The sequence below is a fragment of the Saccostrea cucullata genome, unplaced genomic scaffold, assembly GCF_032062105.1.
Source record: "Saccostrea cucullata isolate Sc308-1 unplaced genomic scaffold, CSIRO_AGI_Scuc_v1 ctg639, whole genome shotgun sequence".
Lineage (NCBI taxonomy): Eukaryota > Metazoa > Mollusca > Bivalvia > Ostreida > Ostreidae > Saccostrea > Saccostrea cuccullata.
Genome location: NW_026926185.1, coordinates 32,351 through 59,137, shown reverse-complemented (window position 1 = coordinate 59,137; position 26,787 = coordinate 32,351). Strand labels below are relative to the sequence as shown.

General features: G+C 34.8%; 1 protein-coding gene across 3 annotated transcripts in view; it reads right to left on the bottom strand.

The window, feature by feature from the left end:
- The window catches only part of LOC134271016 (inactive pancreatic lipase-related protein 1-like), a 47,438-nt gene that overhangs the window by 8,607 nt on the left and 12,044 nt on the right, over positions 1–26,787 (bottom strand). For 2 of the 3 annotated variants that reach the window (XM_062753281.1, XM_062753282.1), the window contains exons 4-5: positions 7,852–7,893; positions 1,884–1,964 (exon numbers count right to left, since the gene is read on the bottom strand). In XM_062753281.1, coding sequence (XP_062609265.1) covers positions 1,884–1,964; positions 7,852–7,893 — 123 coding nt within the window. The remainder of the gene's footprint in view (positions 1–1,883; positions 1,965–7,851; positions 7,894–26,787) is intronic. The other variant, XM_062753283.1, reaches the window with a different exon arrangement.

The following is a 26,787-nucleotide window of genomic DNA, read 5'->3' as shown; positions in this document are numbered from 1 at the left end:
TTGAATGTTGTGTTCAAACCAGGAAAAACTATGTTCCTACCTGATACACTCAGCAGAGCGTTCTTACCTGAAACGAAGGAAGACTTAGAGCTCGATATTTCAGTCAACAGTTAGCATATCTTGCAGTAACACACAAGGAATACATACAGTTCAAAAGGCTAACAACGGAAGACCTAAAACTACTACAAACCCTGAAAACAACTGTCCAAAATGGATGGCCAGCTAACAAAGAAGAAGTGCCACAGAGCATTCACAAATACTGGAACTTTAGAGAAGAAATTTCATGTATAGATGGCATTCTGTACAAAAGCCACAAAGTCATAGTTCTATCAGCGATGAGAAAGCGCAAATTCATGTTGAAGAACCAGTCGAACCTTGTGTACAGGAAGATATACCTACCGCTCAATCTACATATGATGTCCAAGATCAGCAAAAGTGTTCACTTACCAGCAGTCCGTGCGATAAACCTGTCACAACCAGATCAGGCAGAGTAATAAAGCAGCCAGAAAGATTCAAGGATTGTGTGTGATTTCCATGTGAGGCTAAAGCAAATGTGAATCTGTGAAATTTTGTCATATCTGAATGTGTTCAAATTGTGTTTATTCATTCCATGGAGGATCCAATGGAGGAAACAATTTATTATTGCAAATTTCATTCATTAATTTTGTAATCTTTACATATTCAATTGTCAGTTAATTATCTAGGCAGTTAAAGTCTAGTCAGTTTAAACATGTCTCTGTACAACTGTAAGTTTTATGCATTGAATTAGATTTATATCTTTAAAGGTAAACTTTTATCTAGAAAAAGGAGGATGTCATATATGAATCATTTGTTGTACGACTTGATTGTTACTTTTGTATCTCCGTAATAAAAGAGTTCCAATTAATATGGCGTCTTAGTATCATGATATACAACACATGTAGTCCAAATTCCGTAAAATACCTACCGTATCACCTTACCTTAACACCAGAACCTATGACCCAATGTCAGGAAATTCACAAACTTTAAAAATATACCATCGTCATCTTATCTGTTTTTTTTTAAGTTAAAAGTTTTCAAAGAAGTAACACAGTATTATCAATATAACATCCCCACCCCCTCCCGAGAAACACCTTACCCTGTTATAAGACCTTTCAAAAAATTCGTAAGAAGCATCTTTGTTCTTTATTCACGCACTCTCTTTATCTGCTCAACAATAAGGGGGGGGGGGGGGGACATCATTATTTAATAAAATGAATTCATTTTATCAATAGAGCCCCACTCTTATACCAAAGGGTCTTATTGTGTTTAATTAGTTTTTTTTTTTGGTTTATAATCAAGAGCAGAAAAGAATATTTTCAAAGAATATGTGATCGATAAACCCCCTTTCTTTTACCAGAACCCCTAACCCTAGGCCTGGGACCATGAATTTCACAATTTCAGAAGAGGCTCCTTGTTCATGATAACCATGCTCTTAGTCTGATTAGTTATTCCCTAGGAGCAGAGAAGAATATTTTCAAAGCATATTTTTTTTTTTACAAAGGGCTTAATGTTAATTACAGTTATAGTAGCAGCGTAGCTGCTTGTTTTTTTAGGAGTAAAGGAGAAGATTGTCAAAGATTGCATTTATTTTTTAGGTTTTAGACTAATTATAAGTACTCAGGACCCAGGGTTAACGTTGAAACTGGTAAGCGATTTTAGAAAACAATTTGAAAATGTTAAAATATTACACTTCTCGCCCTCAGCCCCATTTCGCTTTGGAGTCGTTTAATTTTAGAGAGAGTACGTCGTCCATGTTATGCACAACTCACGACGGGCGACAGATAAAAAAAGGTTGCAATAGAAAAATGTAAATTGTAAGTAATGAATAAATAGGGTATATTTTTATAATAACTTTTCCTTACCAGAGCATCCAGGTTGGATTTCTCCGCCGTTTGGATAAAAATCCAAATGACCAATAGGACGATGAATACCAAAGCGTAGTTCTAAAAATCAAAGAGATTGATTATATAAACAACAAGATGTATGATGTATTAGATATAAAAATGTATCTTAATTCATCAGTGACATGGCAAGAGCAGAACGATGTAGGTATGATGATAAAATTTAAAATGCTTTGATATTTAAATATTTAGTTATCTAAAAAATTGGGAACTAATTGACCTTTTTATTGCTTGCGTTTAATTTCAAATCTTCGGGAAGTACCTAGTATGGAAGCTCGGCAGGGGTCGAAATTTTACTGCATCTACTCCACAAATAATACTAAATATTTTTGTACTAAACAACTTACTTTACACCATACATTGTAGCTACTACACACATTAATATACTCGTATATTTTTAGAATAGTACTTGAAAGGATCATAGCAATGTACACATTATTCAATCGTGTTATTTACAACAAAATTAAGAATTACTCAGTGTAAGGTCCTCAGCAAATTTTACTTATCTTATTTGTTTTCCTACAAAGCCAACTTTGACATTGATTTGAATACCATTAAAGTAAAAGAAATGGTAATTATCACGACTCCGCTCGTTGACAATAGAAATGATGAGTTGCGGGTGTTGAACATTGAAATTCTAAGGACTTTGATTACAATTGAACACAAAGTTAATTAAATCAATTAATTAATAATCTCGGACGAAATGAACACCTTTACTTCCAGTCAATAAGTAGCTTTCATATTAATATTTCGAGGATTTCCCAACGAGGTGTCGAAAATAGTCTGTCGAAGTTGCAAACTCTGTTTTGTGCCAATTTTGCACTTTAAAGCAAATTATCACAATAGATAGACCTTTTGCTCAAATTAAAATATGTACATGTATGACGAGTAATACTGTATTGTGCATTAAGTGTACTATGTAACTCAAAATTCCACCCTCTTATTTCACCGGAGGGCATCTCAAAATGCCAAAAAATTACGAACTTTCATGTGTTTATATAGGGTAATAAACTATGATAGATATAAAGAATTTATAAAATAATATTTCCATTTCCAATTGTTTTCCCTATGATAAACAATACAAAAGTCAATCTTGTTTATTTTCCGTGATTCCTGTGGCACGTAAATCTCTCTATTGAAATACTACTGAAAGGTCAAATGTCATCCTGCATGTATACGTACTGGCGTATCGTATAAATACACTGAAGAAAAAATAGCTGTTTTGTTTAATTGTTTACTTAGTAATTATATATGATATATATTTTTTTACAAACAAAATTAGTAATGAATTATCTCCGGATCAAGAGCAAGGGACCTAGTCCACTACCACCGAGGACTCGTGAGACCGTGAACTCCACTTCCGTAAACATGGAAAACAGCCCATCTGAACCACGTGGAGAAATCGGCATCGCCACATGCACATAGATCGATCTGAAATTCATCATCTGATACAGACATTGCCCCTCAGTCATTACCATCCGACTTATTAATCAACTTCCTCTGTTATTTTAACATTCACACAAATCTGTTTCCTGACCTGTCATCATGATGACCAACTCCAATTTTATCAACTGTAACATTGCATTAAATATGGCGACGGAGAAGTAAATGTTTTCGTGCTTCCGACAACCTAAATCTAGGTCACATATATAATTATAGTTCACGAGATTCACAGTAACTACATGTAAATAATCATTAAATTTGGTTCGTGTTTTATGGGACTATTTTTTAAAAGTAAAATTTGACGTCAAGGGGCGGGGCAAGGGGCCTCGTGCATTTCAAATCTACTTAAGAACTACGAACGATAGTATTGTTCTCCCGCCTACCTCTAAGTCAATTTTCAACAATTAACATATTCGAAAGATTTTCAAAATTTTTATAAATATTTATATGAATTTTCATAAAATGTTACTTATTTGGGATACCAAAGAGAGATAACTCTATAATTTTGGCAAAACTTGTGTTTTTCTCTATAGAAATCAACAGAAAACGGAAAATATTTTTAAAACATCTCCCCCTCCCCCCGTGAAACAAAAATTCCTTCTTACAGGTAATATGGACTGTCATTTTTTATGCCAAAGCTTTTTGTGTTTCACGGGGGGGGGGGGGGGAGAGACAACAAATGTTTATATACGAAAAAAAATACTGATTTTTAACCAATTTTAAAAATATTTACAGCTCAATATTTTTATCTTATTAATTCATATATGTTTTATTTATTTGCGAAAACAAGAGAAAATATATCAGATAATTTTTATCATATTTAAGACTATTTCAAAATATGGTGATTCTTGAAAGTTCGATTTCACTAAAAATATCGTCTACCCCCCCCCCTTTTTTTTCAAGAGCTGGAATTAATGATAATTTACTATCTAGCGCTGGAATTAGAATGATAAATTAATAACCAAAGAACTGTTCTTTGTATTAAACAAAGATTTAATGGACAAATTGCCATTAATACTGAATTTAATGGGTGCAAAATGTAGGCGGGAATCAAGATTTAGTGTTCGTAGTTCTTAGACGGTATTCTGATATATACTGAAAGGAAAAAGAAACGCAGGGTAAACTTTTGAGGTGAATTAAATTTGTTTTTTTTTAAATACTTTTTAGTTTTCCTATCTACCTTTTATAATCATCTTTCAAAAAGATATAACCAAGTTCTCATATGAATATGACTAATTATTCATGAGTTATTGAAGCTCAAATGACGATACCCCCCAAAAGTGAAAATTGAAAACTCTCATTATCTTCAATGTCTATCTCGTGCATTTGTCAGAGTCATGTTTCTCCTTTGCATGGAATTTCATCAGAGTGTTTATCTTTCAAACCCTGGCTATATTTATCATGGGTAACCACACAAAAAATAAGTCAAGCGGCGCGCGCATGCGCCAGTGAGAGGAATACAACCGTAAGTTGACTGGCTCAAAAAACCAAATTGCGGAATTGTTTCCTTTCAAATTTTGTATGAATGTAATGATTATAATCGTCCACTGTATAAATGGCTGATTTTGTGTTAGTAAGGTGGCAATTTAAGAGATGGCTGGACGAATAACCCGCTCGTAACATGGCTCTGTTTCGCGTTAACGTCATCGTCATGGTTGATTGAAAATCATTCCAGACCCTCTCTGACAACGGGTAAAAAGTCTTATGGGGGAAAATTTACAAGAGACTGGTTAAAAAACCGCTGTTGCCCTTTTCATTAATTAGGCAATTCGAAAACAAGACCCCATTGAACTTCCGTAAACTGTGCCAAGATTGCAATAAATTCATAATGTGTCTTAATATTGAAAAACGATGTACATACCTCAGATGCATCAAATAATGCAACAAGATTTGTTGACAAACTCGTCGTTATCAAATTGCACGTATTTTGTGCTTTTTAGCGTTTTCCCTACGTGACGTCATAAATTTTACGGTTGAGTAATTCTGAATACCGATTTTGATGCACAGTAACTAAATTTCCCTTCTGACCAATTTTCGTAATTTTCGGTCATGTGGTCAAATTTTTATCGAAAATTATGCTACCCTGCGTTTCTTTTATTTTTATTTCACGTAAAAATGGAATCACTGTCTAGTTAGGAGGGTAAGTCAGGGACATCAACAATAGTGGGAAACATGGGATAATTTGCATAACGGGCGAATCCTCCTAACTAAACAGTGATTCCTTAAAATAAACATGATTGATTGATTGTATACTGTTTAACGTCCCTCTCCAGAATATTTCACTGATATGGAGACGTCACCATTGCCAGTGAAGGGCTGCAAATTTGGGCCTATGCTCGGCACTCAGGGCCATTGAGCAGGGAGGGATCTTTATCGTGCCACAACTGCTGTGACACGGGGCCTCGTTTATACGGTCTCATCCGAAGGACGGCCCCATTTAGTCGCCTTTTACGACAAGCAAGGGGGTACTGAGGACCTATTCTAACCCGGATCCTCACGGGATAAAATAAACATGATCTAAGAATTCTAAAAGTTCTATGTTTTAAATTACAAGAGCATATATATAATACTTTTTCTTTTATAACATTCTTATTACATGTACCCTTTCTTTAACAATTCTAGTTTATTATAACGTCAAAAATAAACTTTTACAACAGGCGCGTAGAAACAGGGGGGGGGGGGGGGGGGGGGGGCACTTTTCCCCAACATTACCTTTACTATAGAAAATGTTCATTAAAAAGATGGTTGCCCCCCTCCCCCCCCCCCCCCCCACTTTTTACGATTGTATATTCATAGGAAGGAAACATAGGAAAAAATTGGAAGTTAAAAGAAGTTGGCCCTGAAAAGTTGGCCACTACCCCCCCCCCCCCTCCCAACCTGTAATTTCCTAATGACGTTGTGCACGGTGTTGGTGTCATTTTCGGGAATTTGATGTTACTCTTTTTCTTACATTTTTTATGATCCCGTGAGGATCCGGGTTAGAATAGGTCCTCAGTACCCCCTAGCTTGTCGTAAAAGGCGACTAAATGGGGCGGTCCTTCGGATGAGACCGTATAAACCAAGGCCTCTTGTCACAGCAGGTGTGGCACGATAAAGATCCCTCCCTGCTCAAGGGCCGTTAGTTCCGAGCATAGGCCTAAATTTTCAGCCCTTCACCGGCAATGGTGACGTCTCCATATCAGTGAAATATTCTGGAGAGGGACATTAAACGGTATACAATCAATCAATCAATACATTTTTTATGAAGAAAAAAAATAAACCCAATTATGCCTCCAATTATTTAATGCAGTTCATTGAAAAAAATGCATGTAATTAAATTCGCTGCCCTTTTGCAAGCATATATTGCGGAATCTAGGAAATATATGCATAATTTGCTTCATTCAATAAAAAGATAGGTAGGAATAATAAAACTTGTTCGACATCGCAATTTAAATTTACATGCTTTTTATTTAATTGAGATAAATTCAAAACAATTCCATATCATATCAGTGGGCGCTAAAACCTGTCCTTTGTTTTCAGTAAATTGTATGATTGCATGTAGATATGTTGCTGATTTAACATTGAAATTTTTCTTTTCGTTTAAAGTCCCTATTCCCATCCCATCTTTAACCTCCACCATCACTCAGACCCTTACATACTGAGTACCTGTATCTACAGTAGATCTAAATATTTCAAATAATTCAATTTTAAAAAGGAGAGCTAGAATCGAATCTGAGAATTGACCCTCAAGTCAAGTCAAGTAATTTTTATTTATAGTCGGCACATATATACAATTCAACAGAAATAACATGAGCTGTGGTGAGCTCTTTAACCGACTTTAACATATTTACACAAAGATAAAAATTAGTAAAAATATACATTGTTAGTAAAACAAAAGATAATTTAAATGAAGCCATTTAAAATGACACTTTAAGGCTAAAGAAAACAAAAATCACATATACTAGCACCTTTTGCAAAGAATAAACTAAAAAAGAAGAAGCAGTATACATTGTTTTGCACACGGATGGATATCACAGTCCTAATGAGCACTGATCATGCTGATTAAAATAATAATTGAGAGGAATAAATAATATATGAAGTAAGAACATCGATAAAGCGCAGTACAGTACATAACATTTACTAACACTGACAGAAATGAAAGTTGAACAACAAGGAACGCAACATAGAAAGCATGCAACTATTCATATGCTTTGCACACATAAGGACATCACAGAACATAATAATAATAACAGAAGAGAAAAATAGGGGGGGGACAGAAGCGTACACACACAAAAGTTCAAATGATTGCAAAAGAAACATTTAGGAAGGCTTCTCAGACAAAGGCAGCATGGACTGGTATTTGCATACACTACAGTTACATTTTTGATATCTACACCAGGTAGAAATGTAGTTCTTGAATAAATTAAAAGATGTGGTATTTCGGATATCATTGGGAAGGGTATTCCATGTCCTTGCTGCCTCATATCTGAAAGAACCTTTTCCATACCGTGTAGTTTTGACTCTGGCAATATCAGCGCCTTTAGAAAACCTGAAACAACAGGGAGCACACTGACAGGTCTGTAATTGTCTTTAATAAGAGCACTATTTATCTTATGAATTGGTGTAACCTGAGCTTCTTTAAGCTTGTCGGGGAAAATTGAACATAATAAAGACAAGTTAATAATGTTTGTAATAGGTTTTGCTAAAACAGGCTGTGCTAAATGGAGTAATTTAGATGATATACCATCAATACCCGTAGCCTTCTTTACATTTGTTTTGCTGATCCTTTTCTTTACAAAATTTTCGGTTACACTAGTAAAAGAAAATTTCTCAGATATATTTGTGGAGTTTGTTTGAATAACAGCAATGCTTGGATGTTTGACATCTACTTGCACACTATTTTCTCCTATATCTTTGGCAACATTTACAAAATAATTATTAAAAATTTCACTAACTTCTTCCTGTTTGGTAATAAGTTTATTTTCCTCTGAGAGAATAGTGTCACTTACTGTGGTATAAACTTTGTTTGTTAAAAAGGGTTTAACAGTTGGCCAAAAATCACTAGATTTAGGACCTCCTGTGCATCTTTCCAAGAAGTAATTATTTACCGACTTGTTCTTGAGTTTTGTAACCCTCCCTCACTTTAACTTGTCCATGAAAAGAATTTTCTATGAAGTGCTGTTTAGAGGCTTAAGTTGTATTTATTCGAAAAATATTTCAGTTTTCTCCTTTCCCCCTTTTCACCCCCCCTTTTTTATATACGTTGCAATGTATGTGCCTAGCACACAGATCAAAGATCGTAGGTTAAATATACTCCTTTGGATATCAATGCATTTTACCTGCTTTTTGTGATTCAAAGAGCGTTTTGTATATGCTTTCATCAAGATTCAGATTTGAATAATTAATTGATGTTGATGTTGAGGAATTTTGGTGCCGGCATGGTCAGATTTTAATCAGATTAAGGAGATTGTATAGAGACATTGTCCTTTCCCATATTTGAAGGATATGGAGATTAAATGATTAAATGAATGGTTACTTAGTATATGTACTATTTTGGTCGGTTGAAATTAGTTTAAAAGTATTTTAAAAAAATAAGAAAAAATGAAACATTACTAAATAAATTATGAAAAAGAAAGGACATTGTTTACAGGCACGTAACAAGGGGGCGTGCCCCCTCCCCCAATTTTTAAAAACATTTTTTCTATTGAAATGTTCACTGAAAAGCTGGTTGGCCCCCCAATTTTGGCAAAAGTAAAGTAATATAAGCGTAATGTAGTAATTGTAGGAAGAAAAGAAAATTTGATACTGAAAGAAATTTGCGTTGAAGGAAGTTCGTCTAAAACAAATTTTCCTTTTTTTGGCTGAACAACTTTTTTCCGGTAAGTAATTTTTTTCTCTCCGGCTGCCCTCCCCCACCCCCACTTTCAAAAACGATGCTACGCCACTAGCTTATGACCAAATATATTAATGAAATTTTTTTTTATTAAAATAAATAATGCAATAAATTTGTTCTCGCCATAACCTGTTTCAAAATGTCGTCTATTTCGAATGTAAACACCTATTTTTTTAACATTATAAAATACAACTGTTTTATGTAAAGGTTACATGCCGAAAACTGTCCATTCTGTGAGAAGAAAGAACTATTGGAGGGCCGTTAGGCCCGACAATAGTTCTTTTTTCTCACAGAATGGACAGTTTGAGGCTTGTAACCTACTTAAAACATTTCATTCCATTGTGTTCAGAATGGACTCTCTAAGAAAAGTTTCTCTCTTGCAACGTCAATGAAGTAAACATCCTTTGTATTAAATTTGGCATTGTCTTCTTAGTAGACTGTCTCAGGTAAATTTGTTGATTTAAATACTGTGAATAGGATTCACTTCAATTATTAACTTAGTGGACAGGTACAGGTGAGTTCCTTGGTTTTGTATAAAAAGCATGCACATCGAACACCACTTGTTAGTAAATGTACCTGCGGTTAGGATGTCCTCTTCAGATGGAGAAAGCGTGTTTTTAACGCAAAACAAGTTTAGAGAAGTTGATGAACAAGAAAACAACACGGATGGCATTCTCAGTGATATTTTGGATTTGGAAAGAGAACATCCAAAAAAAAACAACCGAATTTTGACTTCAAAGTAGATATTTTTTCGGATATTTCTGACGAGGAACTTGTTAAGGCCACCCAAGACATAGAAAGAAAAGAAAATATTGAAAGGTTTGCACGGCTCAATCAAGAAGATTTGGATAATTTGGTTAAGAAAGGTTTATCGAAGAAAACAGAGCAAAAGTCAAAGTGGGCAATGACTCTATTTACGAACTGGCAAAATGAACGAAAGCGTATGTTACCAAACCATGATACATTTATGTACCAGGATATTATGATAATGAGTGATGAGGAAATCAACAAAACAATGAGTTTCTTTGTAGCTGAAGTGATGAATAAATCTGGAGAGGATTACAGACCCAATAGCTTGTATGAACTTGTGTGTGCAATTCAACACAAATTACGACATGAAGGTAGATTCATAAACTTTTTGGATGATGATAAATTTCACGATATGCGCAGTATTCTTGATTCAAAGATGAAAGAACTCTCTGGGCGAGGCATGGGGATAGAGCGGAAACGGGCAGAGATTATAACTGACGCTCAAGAAGATGAAATGTTGTCCAAGGGAGTTTTAGGAAGAGATACACCTCAAAAACTCTTAGATACTCTACTGTTTCAACTAGGACTACATTTTGCACTACGAGCAGGACAGGAACACAGAAACTTGAGGGTTGGGACAAACAGTCAGATTTCTCTTTCCATGGATGCATCTGGACTGCGATATCTCGAATATAGAGAGGATGTCTCCAAAACAAATCGCAGTGGGCTCCAGCACAAAAATCTGCAACCTAAAGTTACCAGAGCATACCAGAACAAGAATGTTCCCGAGAGATGTCCTGTGCTCACGTATGAAAAATATCTGCATTTAAGGCAAGTATATTGTTGTTAATTTCCACCAAAATATTGCTGTAACATATATCTTAATTTAAAACACTTTAATCTATAATATGCAATTTTCTTTTAAAGGCCTGAAGCTGGTAAAACCAATGCTCTCTATTTGCGACCTCTGCGGTACCCCACAGATTCCACTTGGTACGCCGATTCCCCTGTTGGAGTACACACTCTTCAACAGACCGTCGCAAAACTGTGTAAAATAGCAGGATTTACTGGCCACTACACAAACCATAGCCTCAGAGCAACCGCCGCAACACGCCTTTACGATGCTGGCATTGATGAGCAGCTAATAACCGAGAAAACTGGACACCGCTCGACATTTGTTAGATCGTATAAAAGAACAAATGAAGAACAACAGCAAAGAGTGAGCAAAATCATTCACGGTGAAAATCAGTGTGATGTAGCTATCAAGAAAGCCAAAACCGCAGCCGAAAGTGATTCTAATGTGTGTGCACCAGCTGGTGCTAGTGAAATTGAAATTTCGTCTGGGAGTGTATTTTTCAAATTTAAATTCTAAAGTTGGAATAATTATTACAATGTGTGTATTTCGTTGTTCATGAATAACATGTATATCTTTTGTGTTGGATTTGTTGTTATTTTTTCTTAGTGCTTACCTATAACTGTCCAATAAGTTGTAAAAAAGTGTCCACTATTTTTAATAGTGGACAGTTTTTCCAACTTATTGGACAGTTACAGGTAACTTATTGGATTGTTTTTGTTATTTCAAGGATAAGAAGGTATTAAAAGAACAAAAGATGATGTCATAACAATGTTTTAATTCATACGATGCTACCGGGTTAATGACAGAAAGAACTATTTTTCAAATTATGTAGTGAAAACCTGATACTCTATCGAAATCACAACTTCCAACACACCCTAACTCTTATTCAATATTGGACTATTCACTCGGCATTTATAGAACAGTTTACGCCAGTATCAAATAGAGTTGACAAACTTAACTGTCAGGTAATTTAAATTTGAAATCACACCCTTACATTAATTTTGGTTTGATTGGTTTTTTTCTGGTGTCTTAATTCGAACTCTGAATGGTACTATTGTATGTACAGATTTTTGACAAGGATATATACTGATACAGTGTACATGTTTTGCTTTTATACATAAATACAACTTAAAAATTATTCTTAAAATTAATCATTATTGATATAGTTTTCTTTTATCCATTTCAGGGTCATTAGCAATAAGAGTAAAATTTTGGAGAAAAAATCTTTTTTATATTACATTTTATGCATTGAATGTAATAACGTACACCAAAACGCCATATTTTTAAGTCTGTGACACAACATGTTGACTTTTATTTTTTGGAATGATTTTGTCCCCATTCCATTGAAATTAATTTGAATATACCGATAACTTTTTGAAGAGATGCACATTTCATAAAAATCCTCTAATTTTCGATACGTCTATTTTTAATGACTACTCATACAATACGATCATACACAACATTTATACACTTATAGTTAGATTTATTACTTTTGGACAATGTATGATATTTATTGTTGACTTTGTAAAACCCCTCTAAAACAAACACTTCTTTGTAGAATCAATTCATTTTCATATCAAAGTAAAGTTTTGATTTTGCACATTTTGTATTAAATGTTGTTTTGTAACAAAATAGAAAAATGAATTCTTAAAATGAAAGTAATTCATGGAGTGAAGAGTTTAAATATGATGTTTTGCCGTAAAATTCAATTGTGACATATAGTTACATGTCGTACATATATGTGACATGGCAATTATTATCAAAATTTAAGACACCGCAAGTTAACATTCTGTCAAGAGATCTTTTCCTTAATAACATGGCAACATTTTGTAGAATTTAAAATAATTTTTAACATTAGTTTTTCACCCAGCATTACAAAATTGGCCATTTTCCGAATCTTAAAAACTTTGTTTCATTGAACCTCCAAACTTTGTGACACACCATCTTATTCAATATCCTCAAAATTAATCGGCTTAATAGCAGAAACCCCATATACATATCCACACAAAAGATCAGTCTAGATGAAATTTCAAAATTGTTTAAGCTCATTTAATTATTTTTCTAAGTAACCAAAGACTTTTTATGTGTATCCAATATTTCGCCGATTTACGCTTGTCTACTCCTCTGTCTTGGATTTTGAGCGACGCGTTTAGAGCAAACGGATTGAATGAAATCACAATTGTTAGAATTTACTTCATTTACATCATATTTTGAATTTTTCTGCCAAATTTTATGTTTGTTTTTTTTTGTCTTATGGAAGTTATCGACATTTTGTTATTGCATGTGTGACGCTCCTGTTACCCGTCTACATGCGTTTTTTGACGTAATTGACTGAATAAACGAATTAATATACTGGATAAATGGAATTTTTTGAACAATATTTTAGTTAAAATATATTAAGTATACAATTACCGACCGAATGATATATAGTTTTTATATGGTGAATTGTTTTAAAATTATTAAAATATAGGGCAAATGCCGCCGCAACAGTAATTTTTGACCTTTTGACAATAACATCGTGCGCGACGTCAATGTTAAATCTTTTTAAAGTTGCTTCAAAACAGTAAATTTTATACGCTTCAGTTTACTACTATTTGCGAAATATTGTTGTACGGTAATATGGAACGCCATAGCTGTCTTAAGGTATGGTACAAAATGTTACATGGTGCATTCTATATAATTAAGGGTTGAATCAATATGATAAATGGTCACCACTCCTTGTTAAACAGGTCGAGACCACTACCTTATATGGTAGGCAATTTTCATCACGTGACGATGTCTTTGTCACGCCCGTTCTCCAATCAAGTGAAAGAGTCCCAAAGCATAACAGTCTACCACGTGTTTACGATTCAATGGCTACACGTGGTTTTCGTCGGTTTACTGCACAAAATTTAACTCGTCACGGAAAAAACTGTAGAGCTTCTTTAAAACTTTATTAGACCGAAATTGAAAGATTATATTATAAAGACACTGCTCCATGCTAACATTTAATATTGGAGTTGTTTTAGATGATTAACAGTTGCTTCGAATATCGTACAAACGCTTTGACTTTTGCATATACATAAAACACTTTCTGATAATATTGAGGGGTTAAATAATAATCTCACACTTTCTCCTGCTGTCTAAGAACAAGGACCTATATACTACCTGCGAAAGCTATGTACACGTATATCACGTGAAAAAAACTTAATTTTTTATCGACACAATAGCATTTATACTTCTCTTTGAACAATGGCATACTAGGCCTATGAATTATAAGTTGATATAAGGCTTCATAAAGCAATTTTTGTAAATGTGAGCATAAAAATGAAAGATTATACATAATTTTAAATATTTCTTTCACAAATTTCAAAAAAGAATTGAAAATAAGTTTCCAAGGGACAATACAAGTTGCCTTTAATTTTCAACAGAGCTAGGTACTTGTAGTAGCCCACAATGCATTGCGGCTCATTCAGCAGTAGGTAAAGTAAACATATTAGCTAATTTAGATGCAAATTTATTCTGACGTCAGAAAATCTAGTGGTCTCGATCTATTAAAGGGTGAAGCGGACATAATTAAAACACGGTGCGTTCAGTATAATAAAGGGTTGGTTCATTATGTTAAATGGTCACCACTCCTTGTTATACGGTGAAAGATACATAATAAATGGTGCGTTTAATATAATAAAGGATCGGTTTAATGTGTTAAATGATCACCACTCATTGTTATTGGGTAATAGTTGTATAAATGGTGCATTCGATACAATAAAGGATTGGTTTACTATGTTATATAGTCGCCGCTACATGTTATAGGGTGAAGTATACAAATTTAATGGTGCATTCTTAAGGAATCACTGTCTAGTTCGTATAGTATGCCAGGGCATCAACGATAGTGGGAAACATGGGATAACTTGCATAACGGGCGTTGTTGATGTCCCTGGCATACTATACGAACTAGACAGTGATTCCTTATAATTCCGTTTCACTTTTAATAAGATTGTAGATTTATATTTTTAAAATGTAGACATAGATTTAAATTATATGAAGACTTCCTTGCCAGTTCCATAGCACTCTCCCACTGACGCCAAGCACAAAGGCAGCCGCAGGAGATTTTCATGCATATTTGACATTCATAGATTCAGATACAGAGACAGATGCGCACGAGATTTGCATGCATATTAGGCCCCCCTGACCTTTCGACTTTCCTAATTTACATTCCGGCAGGTTTATCAAGAAATTGATTCCGCTAAGTTTCAAAAGGTATCACAGAGACAACAAGCTAATACTGAGAATTTGTGTCCCCCGCTTAGGAAAAAAAGTAAACAATGCAGAGTTCGGGGGAGGGGGGAGTCAGATCCCCCTGACTGAATTTGTAGAGTTATTAAATGTAAACATGTATACTGAAGCAAATAAAATATGGCAATACGGATATAAAGATTTGATTGCTTATTCTTAATTATGTGTTTAGAAGATTCTTTTTATATGGAATATTTAACACACTGTATTGATGATCTTATGAGTTTGTACAAGCCACACCTCATATTTTTTTCATTTCACATGCTGAATACTATTATTTAATTAAAAAAAGTATATCGGGAAAAAAAGATAATGAATCGTTTGGAAATCGAACCCGTGACCTCTCACATGTGAAGCTAGAGACATACCACTAGACCACAGGGCCGCTCTACAAAGAGGAAAATTATATGCAATCATGAAGTCACATGTACATGTATATATTCATGTTAGGTATTGTCAAAATTTTACACAATCCACGATGTTTGTTTTATTTAGCCTTAATTAAACAGTTCTAATAGATGTAATAAGAACATAAAGTCCGCCGAGAACCTGTTTTATAATAATATTACAACATATATTACAATACCTCTCCGCATGCCCCTGTGCTAAAAATAGCGACATGTAATACTATAAATACTAATAAAACAAAGGGGGCGGGGCACTTTGAGAGGGGTGAGAGAGGTCCTAGGGAGTTTTGATATAGAATTACATTGCATAAGCTCAAAATCTTCCTGAAGTATCTTCCGGAAATGATAGTGTTACATACGGACAGAATGTATAAATTTACGACCTTGAACTTTGACCTTTTGACCTCAAAATCAATAGGGGTCTTCATTAGGCTACAGGGAGTTGTTATGTAAAATTTCATTGCAATAGCTCAAATGGTTCTTGAGATATCGTGTGGAAACAAAAGTGTTATAACAGACAGAATTTGCTTATTTATGACTTTTGACCTTTATATCTCAAAATCAATAGGGGTCTTCTTTAGTCCATAGGGAGTTGCTATGCTTAATTTCATTGCAAAAGCTCAAAGGGTTCTCGAGATATTGTGTGGAAGCGAAAGCGTTACAGACAGACAGAAAGACGGACGGACGGACAGACGGACGGACAAACCCAAATTAATATCCCCCACTTTTCAACCGGGGGACAAATATAAGAAATGGAAATATAATATAATAAAGGGTCGGTTTAATATATCAAATGGTCGCCGCTACTTGTGAAAGGGTGAATTATAAAAATTCATAGGTGCATTCAATATAATAAAGGGTCGGTTTAATATGTCAGATGGTCGCCGCTAATTGTTATAGGGTGAAATATACAAAATAAATGGTGCTTTCGATATAATTAAGATTCGGTTTAATACCTTAAGTGTCACCGTTACTTGTTTTAGAGTCAATGGAAGATAAATGGTGTGTTCAACAAAGTAAATATTTGCTTTACCATTTTAAATGGTTACTGCTACTTGTAATAGGATAAAAGGCACATGATAAATAATAACACATTGTTCAGCTAATTTTACATGGTTTCAAAAAAGGTACATTAAATATTAGCTATGATAAATTAATCAACTGGTGTTAGAGGGGGATTTCAATGGCACTGTTCTCCTTTAGTATTCTTATTTAAATTGTAATCCGTAATTGTTTTTTTTTTCAATTTGATTCTAATATTTTATTAATTTATTATCTTAGTTCTAACCTCTTGTTTTACTAAATTTTTTTTTTGCAGTGGAAGGGTTCACCCCAGTAAAAAAACATTCAATCCAGACATCTCTTTAAAGGCAAAAAAAAAATAAAACTGCTTTTCAAATGTGAAAAAAAACTATTTCCGGGAAGCGCACCTCTAGACCCTCGCATGAGTGTCACTCCTCTGTTTGCCGTACGTAATGTTTAATCTTCTGAGGAACATCACAGTCACTTATTTTATAATGTTTCCTACTCTGTTAAGATATCATTCCTCTATATTATAAAATTGTATAAAATTGTTTATAGAAAGACTATACACCTCCAAACTTTCATATACACTTTTTTTGTTATTTGCAATATGTGTGGAATTTGGAGGAGGGGTTATGTCTAAACGACATACAACGTTTTTAACTTGTTACATGTACAAAGGCCCAACGATTTTAAACGAGGGGGGGGGGGGTAAAAATTGAAAGGCATGCATCAATAATTTACAGGCTTAAAGTTGACAAATTATTGGGGGATTTCGGATCTTTTTCTAATTTTTCGAAATATATTATTTATTAAATACAATAAAGTGGGACTAACTTCACTTCAACCAATCTAAAACAAAAAGTGTTTGTGTGTGAGGGTGTGTGAGAGAGGGTGTGTGAGGGTGTGTGTGTGTGGGGGGAGGGGGGCAAGTGTCATTTGAATTAAAAATGTCATTTTAAATCAAATCTGTGCGCTTACGCCCTCGTACCACAGGCTTACATAAATATCTTGATATTTTTATTCAGATCAAATTTATTTATTTCAGATCAAGTTTACTTATTTTGAGATGTGATGAGGGTGGTAGTTGTTTCCTTGTTTATTTTTTTCTATTTTTATTGTTTCTTTTTTTCTTTTGAATCTACAATGTATGTAAAATTAGCTACACAATTTGACACATCTTAACCTTTTTTTGTATGTTTCACCCTTAAAAAGGTAACGGTGACAGTTTAACATAGCAAACCGACCCTACTTTATATCGCACGCATCATTTAATTTGTATACTTTACATTATAGCAAGAAGGGGTGACCATTTAACATGACGAACCGGCCCTTTATCATCATATTAAATGCACCATTTAATTTGTATACTTCACCCTATAACAAGTTGCGGCGACCGTTTTACATATAAATTCGACCCTTTATTATATCGAATGCACCATTTAAATTGTATACTTCACCCTATAATAAGTAGTGGCGACCATTTTACATAATTATTAATTCGACCCTTTAATATATCGAATGCACCATTTAATTTGTCTACTTCACGCTATAACAAGAAGTGTTGACCATTTAATATATAAAACCGAACCTTTATTATATTGAAAGCACCATTTATTTTAAATCTTTCACAGTACAATGTATAATAAGAAGCGGAGACTGTTTAACATAGTAAACCGACCCTTTATTATCCCCTTGCGCAACTAGTTGCGGAGGGGATATAGCATCGCGAATGTGCTTATGTATGTGTGTTAGTGTGTTCGTTACACCTTGTGGGCAATAATGACAGAAAACCGTTGCATTTACCATTCTCAGCGTTTACATACCTGTGTGTCAGTATAAAAGGATGAAGCCTATTCATTTTTAAGTCCATTGATGAAATATGTCTTCAGATATCGCATTTTTACTGCCTCGAAACCCTGACATTTTATGTACGAGTTGACCATAATCATTTGTGGGCAAGACTGACAGAGAACCTTTGCATTAACCATTCTCAGCGTTTACATACTTGTGTGACAGTATAAAAAGATAAAGCCTATTCATTTTCAAGTTCATTGTTAAAATATTTAACCAGACATCGCGTTTTCGCTGTCTCGAAACCCTGATATTTTTTGTACGAGTTGACAATAATCATTTCCGCTAGGGCACAAGTTTAAGAGACAGTTTTAAAGTTGAAAAGGCGCGTGTCGATTCTGCGGGAAGCAGATTAAAAGAAATTGATGCCAACAGGTTTCTGGGAATATGGGGTGCACGTTATTCCCGAAAGCTGTAATACAATCCACAAGTTCAAATATTCTCGATGTACATGTACATTGTTATTTCTCATTACGAAAAAATGCATATTGCCTGGAACTGGGAGATATACTTACATTGTAGGTAGGTAAATGATTAAAATTACTGAAATTTATACATATAGCATACGTGATACGTTTCTGCTAGGTATAAGGGAAACTGTCCAATTACGTATGCATATTTTACACCACCACCAATCCACCCTCCCCCCCCCCCGCCACTGAAATGCTATGCAATTTGATTTTTGTTTTAAAAAAAAAACATCCTCCGACCTCGGTCCTACTAAACAGAGTACGCTAGTACGATAGAGTACTTTAGAGTAAGCTAGTAATATTTTATTATACAATGCAATTAAACTACTTTTAGTATGTTTTAGTACTTTAGTTTAACATACAAATACAGATTCTTTATTGGCATAAACACAATTACAATAATTGGCAAAGGCCTACTGAACATTGTTAAATTATGTTTACATAATTTTTAACAATTGTCAAGTAATTGACTTTTAAGGCCCACTGAACATTGTTAAATTATGTTTACATAATTTTTAACAATTGTCAAGTAATTGACTTCTAAGTTCAAAATAATCTCTGATAAATTTATCATTATCTTCCAATACTTTTTGTATATTACTGTTTACATATAATTGTAACATATATTTCTCATTGCTAAGATTATTATTTTTCTTTGTTATGTTATAAATATTACTAAAGAATGTGTTTTTTAGCTTAGAATAAGAATTACAGTGAAAAGAAAATGAATTTCATCCTCAATCACACCAGTATTGCAAACATTACAATATCTTTCATTTCTTGATGTGGAAATATATCTACCACTTTCTATTGCAAGTTTATGTGCACTTAATCTAATTCTACTAAGAGAGGATCTCTCAGATCTTTTTTTAAGTAAATCAACATAAGGAGTTCTTTTTCTTAAGTATACTTTCTTGTAGAAATCAAGTTTTTCAGAATCAAAGATTTTTGATGTTTGCTCCTGAGTGCACTGATCAATGATTCTTTGTTTAATGTTTGGTAAAAGGTGTTGGATGGAACCTGAGTATTTTGTAATGTAATATTCAATATATATTTTAAATAAAATTTGTATGTTTTCTTTATTTTTAGGGGTTATTTCAATTTTTAATTTAAGGTTACGGTTTATCGTTGGATCCTGATTTAATTTAAATTGAACATGCTGTAATGTCTCATTGTGAATGTGCAAAATATTTACAAATGCAATTTATTTAATATTTGATAAAATTTAGATGTAAGTATTTAGTAAATAAGTCTGAAATAAAATAGTAATCGAGATTGGGGTATTAGTAATCTTTATTGCGTTGAATTGTGGATGTTATTTTCTTGTCAAAATATCTCTAAAACAAATATTTCAAAGTAAGTTTATATCAATGTTTAATCAAGTTGTACATGCATAAATAAACAATTTAATTGCATGAATTCCACCCCCGATAATTTGTTTAAAGAATAAATAGTGCTGAAAAACAATTTAATATCTTATAATAAACTTAACTACCCCAAATTAGGTATCCCTGTTATGCCCCCCTTGACCAAGACGCTATGCACTTTTTATTTTGTAAAAAAAATGTATCAACACAATAATTTTGTCAAAAGTAAGACAGTTGATTGTAATGTTGCGGGTTTGAATCCCTTTGTGGGACGTGGAGACTGGTCCTTCGAATGAGACCGTGTAAACCACGGGCCTATGTCCCAATAGATGCTGGCACAAAAAGATCCCTCACTGCTCAATGATCATCAGTGACAGTTCCTATTATAGGAAAGAATGTGCAGCTCTCTACTTGCAAGCCTTCATATGAGCAAAAAATTCTTGAGAGGGACATTAAACAAAATAGATTGTACTATCAATCTTTAACATGTTTAACATCCCTCGAGAGAATTTATCTTTTATGAGAGATTGCGATTTCCAGTGAAGGTCTAGTCGCGAGGGGATGCTTCGCTCAGCGGTGCCCTTGTTTTATTAAACAGACCTTGTATTATGAGCGCCACTATTTTAGCGGAATTTACGTTTCCCCCCAGCCTGTATATGTACATGTACAATGTACATGTAATGCTCATGTCAGTCTAGATATGAAAGTCCTATTTCCTCTCAATCAAACGTTATAAGGAAGTGAACCTGATGACCCCGTATAGCAAAATGGCGAAGATGCGTTACTTTTCTTAAATGCAAATTAAATATATACTAACACGCAAAAGAAAGGCAACACCCTACTTTAGGGGGAACTTATTATGTAAAATAAAGAATTTTGTATCCTAAAATTATGGATATCTTCAATATGGTAAACATCTGTAATTTAACGGTTTAACGATTTTTATTTAATAACCGGAAGTTAAGTTTGAGTCTGCTTAACAAAAATCTTAAATTGCATGTTTAACAAAACATTTGGCAATATAATGGAGTTCTAGGGGTTTTTACTGTTCATAATAAGTAATGCAGCAATATTTCAAAAAATGAACTCTCCTTTCGTTTCCCGTAACGATGCTAAGGCTTCTTGAAAATGGCTTAAGTATACATTTCCATTGCTCTAGTGGAAAATTTCAATGTAAAGGTGATGGCAAGTTGCTGAATAAGATGCAAAAATTCAATACATTACGCCTCAATAGGGTTTTATGTATCGTATGCATTTAGGTCAGTCTTTGTACATATGTACCGGAAGTCCAAGGGTAGCTACACTGCTCTAAGTAAATAAATGCGACCGAATCAACTGAAAAGCAGGCATTTAAAAACGGCAAAGAATAAATCCTTCGCTGAGATCTCGATATTGATGAACCTATTGTATCGTAGAAATGAAGCTGAAATTGTTTTTTAGGGTAGTCTTGCTCGTTTTACGTGAATGGCTGGGAGGGGAGATTTTAACAAAAATTTTGTTACCTAGTAAAGTAAAAAGATGAATATTTAACATTTTTATAAAATCTCTGATGTTCTGAAAAGTGAGTTTTGAAAATAATTAGATTAAAAAAATTTGTGTTCCCCGCCTAGGGAAAAAGAAAACCATGCGCAAATCAGGAGGGGGGTCAGATCCCCCTGACTGAATATGTAGAATTATTACATGTATCCTGAAGCAAATAAAATATTCAATGTGGATATAAAGATTTGATTGCTTATTCTTTATTATGTTTATAGAAGATTCTTTTTATACGAAATATTTATCACACTCACTACTAAGTCAAAAACGTACTGACATTCCCATTTTTTACTGACAAACTTAGAAAATTACTGACAATGTGCTGTCGTTACTGTAAAACTTAGACAATTACTGACCTTTTTACTGCCGTTACTGATAAACTTAGAAAAGTGCTGACAATCTTAGTCGGTGCTGATAAACTTAGACAATTACTGACCCGTTTACTGTCCCTGCTGAAAAACTTAGACAAGTGCTGACATTTACTGATAATTAATGTCCCTATTGTTCTCGCTCTCGGGGAGGCTGCAGTGGTGTGAAAATGACTGTGTGTTATACTTTGCATTTAAAAGTCTTATCTTAATTTTTGATGAAAAAAAATCCCAGGCAGTTATCTTTTTTTTAATCTAAATATTATTGATATCTGTAAAATAATTCAGAATATGATTTGAAATTAACTATGAGTAAATCAAGTTTAAATTTATGTGTTGAATATATCTATCCCTGTTTAATTAAAGAATTAAAATTAATTAATCATCAAGTTAGTTTTCATCTATTTATTTTTTTGCAGACAGATATATCACCGTGTGAAATTGACTGTTTGACTTCAAATTCACTTTGGACTCTAAATGTTATATTTAATTTTTGTTTTAATGTGATATTTGGTATTCTAAAATTATTGTGTTTTAAAATATTCATTTTACCATTCTTTCTCATGTTAAATTACTAAGTGTTCATTTAATTACTGAGTGACACTTGTCAGACACCAAAGGGGCAGAGTGTTTATGCCCAAGGACATTTTAATCACTTTTACAAACAACATGTAATTAATTAATTATCGGTGTTCTTTATGTCCATGCCATCAAAGTATTTCATTAATTGTTCACTGTATCACTTTTACTCATTGTCAACACCTGTCATTTTTAACTCATTGTACATTTTCCCATAAATACAACTGTCAAATATTACTTAATCAGTCGGAGGCCGGGTGTACTACCGGCCACACGCCCGACTCGTTCCCCCATCATGCTGTAACTATTTCTACTTTTAACAGTTTGGAGGCTATGGCCATATCCAACTGGTTATTGTTAATTGTTGTTCCATATTAGTCATTTCAATCGTTGGGACTTTATAATAAATTCGGAAACCATACTTATTCCTCGTTACTTTGGACTTTTTATATGTGTCATCGGGAAGAGTCCTTGGAATACGGCTCTACTACTTCCGGCCAACGACGCCACTCACTTCCCCTGCCAACATTCCCTCTTGCCCGATCAACGACACATCTTTTAGACCCAAACTATCTGACTTTAATGTTGAACCCCCCCCCCCCCCCCCGTTTTCACGATCGGAAAGTTGTATCAATTTTCAATTTTCTTTTCACAAGCAGGACAGATGTCTCTTGTTAAAAAAGGTAATCTTCTAAATATTGAATAATTACTGATAGGTAATTCAGTTTCCCAATGTTCTCGGACATCTGTACAAGTTATATAATTATATACCCCTGTGTAGTGTATGATTATTATAGTAAACTTATTATATTTCGTGATCTAAGAAAGATAACTCTCATTTATTTTATTGTGATTTATCTCCCTTTGTACTCAACCGGAAGTTGATGTTATAAATAAAAGTAATGGCTGATTAGTTTGTGTTACATCAGTACATGTGGTTAAATCCGATAATAACTTTGTATGGGACACTACATCTGGCGACGAGGATAAACCAGAGGATAAACCAGAGCCGAGCAATGGCAGATGCGAAACCTATTTTGACCGATGTGAGTAGGATTGACAAGTTTGACCCACATGGAGATGTGAATTCGGTAGGAATCCGTTGGACACGATGGGCACGTGCATTTGAGCTCTTTGCAAGCGGAAAGGGAATAGAAGACCCAGCGCAAAAGAAAGCTTTAATGTTACATGAGGCAGGGATGGACGTACAGGATATTTTCTACACGCTAGAAGTTCCCGAACCGGGTGATGGAGAAAACGTGTATGGCGTGGCGTTGGCGACATTGAATAAACACTTCACTCCGCAGGTAAATCACACGTTTGAAAGATCACAATTTCGCGCTATGGCACAAACAGCAACAGAAACTGTTGAACAATTTATCACTAGACTGAGACAGAAAGCTGTTTATTGTAACTTTACGAATATTGATGAAAGTATACGTGATCAAGTGATAGAGAAGTGTTATTCTCAAAGACTGAGAAGGAAATTGTTAGAGAAAAATAATGTGACACTGAAACAACTGAGAGAAACAGCACAGAGTTTGGAAGCAGCTGACAAAAGAGCAGGGACTATGGAACACAAACCAGAACAAGAAACCATAAACAAAGTGAGTAGATACAAACATAAACATGACTCTAAACAACATGATAAACCAGACAAAAAGTGTTTCGCATGTGGTAAATATGGTCACATTCGTACGGATCCGAAATGTCCAGCACGAGGACAGAAGTGTCGGAAATGTCACATGGAAGGTCATTATGAAGCATGCTGCAAGACCAAGTCAAAGACAAAGTGGCACAAAACCAAGAAGGCAGCAGTCCGAAATATTGAAACTTCAGAAGTAGAACAAGGAGAGGAGTCTGAGAGAACTTATGTGTTTACTATTCGGAACCAGGATAGTTCAAAGAATGACTTTAGTGTCAGTATTGGCGGTATTGATACAAAAGTGATCATCGACTCAGGAGCTTCAGTGAATGTTATTGACAGACAATTATGGGAACAACTCAAGGAACAAAAAGTGAAATGTCACAGACAGTCGAAAGCATCGACAAAGAAACTGTATTCCTATGGAAGTAACAAACCACTGACTGTCGCAGGAAGTTTTGTTGCTGATGTGTGTACGCGAGACCGTGGTGTGTCAGCCGAGTTCTTTGTTGTAGAGGAAAGTGGACAAGCTCTCCTAGGCTATGATACTTCTACCCAGCTTGGAGTACTACAGATTCAAGAGACAAGTACTGTTGCACCAGTGCACACTGTGAATAGCACAGATATTAAAACAGAGATACTAGGGAAATTTCCGAAAGTGTTCACAGGACTTGGAAAACTTAGAGACTTCCAACTTAAAATTCCAATTGATGAGTCCGTACATCCTGTAAGTCAGTCCGTACGTAGAGTACCGTACCATTTACGCAGTAAGCTAGATCAGAAACTGGATGAACTTGAGAAGATGGATGTTATCGAGAGAGTCAAAGGGCCAAGTCAGTGGGTATCACCTATTGTGGTTGTACCAAAGAAGAATTCAGATATTCGCATATGTGTCGACATGCGAAGAGCTAACGAGGCAGTCGTTCGTGAGAGATATCAAATTCCTACTGTCGACGAAATTCTGCAGGACTTGAATCAGAGCAAAGTTTACAGTAAACTAGATATCAAGTGGGCCTATCATCAGTTAGAGCTTACCCCAGACTCTAGAGAAATAACTACCTTTATGACACCAAGAGGACTTTATCGATACAAACGTTTGTTGTTTGGAGTGAGCTGTGCTCCTGAAATGTATAACAAAATCATTCAACAGACATTAGGTGACTTACCTGGTGTGAACGCAATATATGATGATGTTGTGGTCCATGGATCAACAGAACAAGAACATCGACGTAACCTAGAGTCGGTGTTGAAACGTTTAGAAGACTCTGGAATGACTTTGAACATTGAGAAATGTCAATTCAATATGGAGAAGATCGATTTCATGGGATACGTACTCTCTGAACATGGTATCGGAATAGCAGACAGCAAAGTTCAGGCTATTAGGAGTGCCAGGACACCACAGTCAGTATCTGAGGTGCGCAGCTTCTTGGGACTAGTCAATTTCGCGGGCAGATTCATACCAAACCTGTCCACTGTAGCAGAACCCTTAAACAGACTTTTGCGTAAAGACCAGTCATTTGCATGGGGACGAGAGCAAAATGAAGCATTTGACAAACTTAAAGACTGTTTAGCTAATGTGTCAACTTTAGCCTACTTTGATGTGAATGCCAAAACACAAGTTATTGCAGATGCAAGTCCAGTCGGCTTAGGCGCTGTATTAGTCCAGGAACAACATGGGAAACCTAAGATTATCTCCTATGCAAGTAGATCCTTAACGGACGTTGAACGCAGATACGCACAAACTGAGAAGGAAGCACTCAGCTTAGTGTGGGCGTGTGAGCGGTTTCACATGTACCTGATGGGGAAGACTTTTGAGCTGTTAACAGACCATAAGCCACTTGAGTTCATTTTCTCGCCAAAATCAAAACCATGTGCACGTGTAGAGAGATGGTTGTTAAGGATGCAGAACTACAGTTACACAGTTCGTCATATTCCGGGTAAATCAAACATAGCTGATTCATTGTCAAGGATGTTGTCAACAGATACATCAAATCTGAAGACGAGTGATATAGAGGAATACTTAATACGCTTTGTGATTGAAGAAGATGTTCCAATCGCAATGACCGTATCTGAGCTTGAGAGAGCATCATTGGAGGATGAGGATCTCAAGAACTTGAGAGAATGCTTGATAACAGGGAAATGGTATCAGTTACAGAACAAAGACTTTTTGACAGTAAAATCAGAATTGTGTACTGTGGGACATCTGATACTACGAGGGACAAGGATTGTCATACCTAAGTCATTACGCGACCAAGTACTGGCACTAGGTCATGAGGGACATCCTGGAATTGTTATCATGAAGCAGCGATTGCGATCCAAGGTTTGGTGGCCTAAAATGGACCAAGACATTGAACAGTGGAACAAAGCTTGTTATGGATGTCAGCTAGTATCGCAGCCTGAAAAAGTGGAACCTATGCACA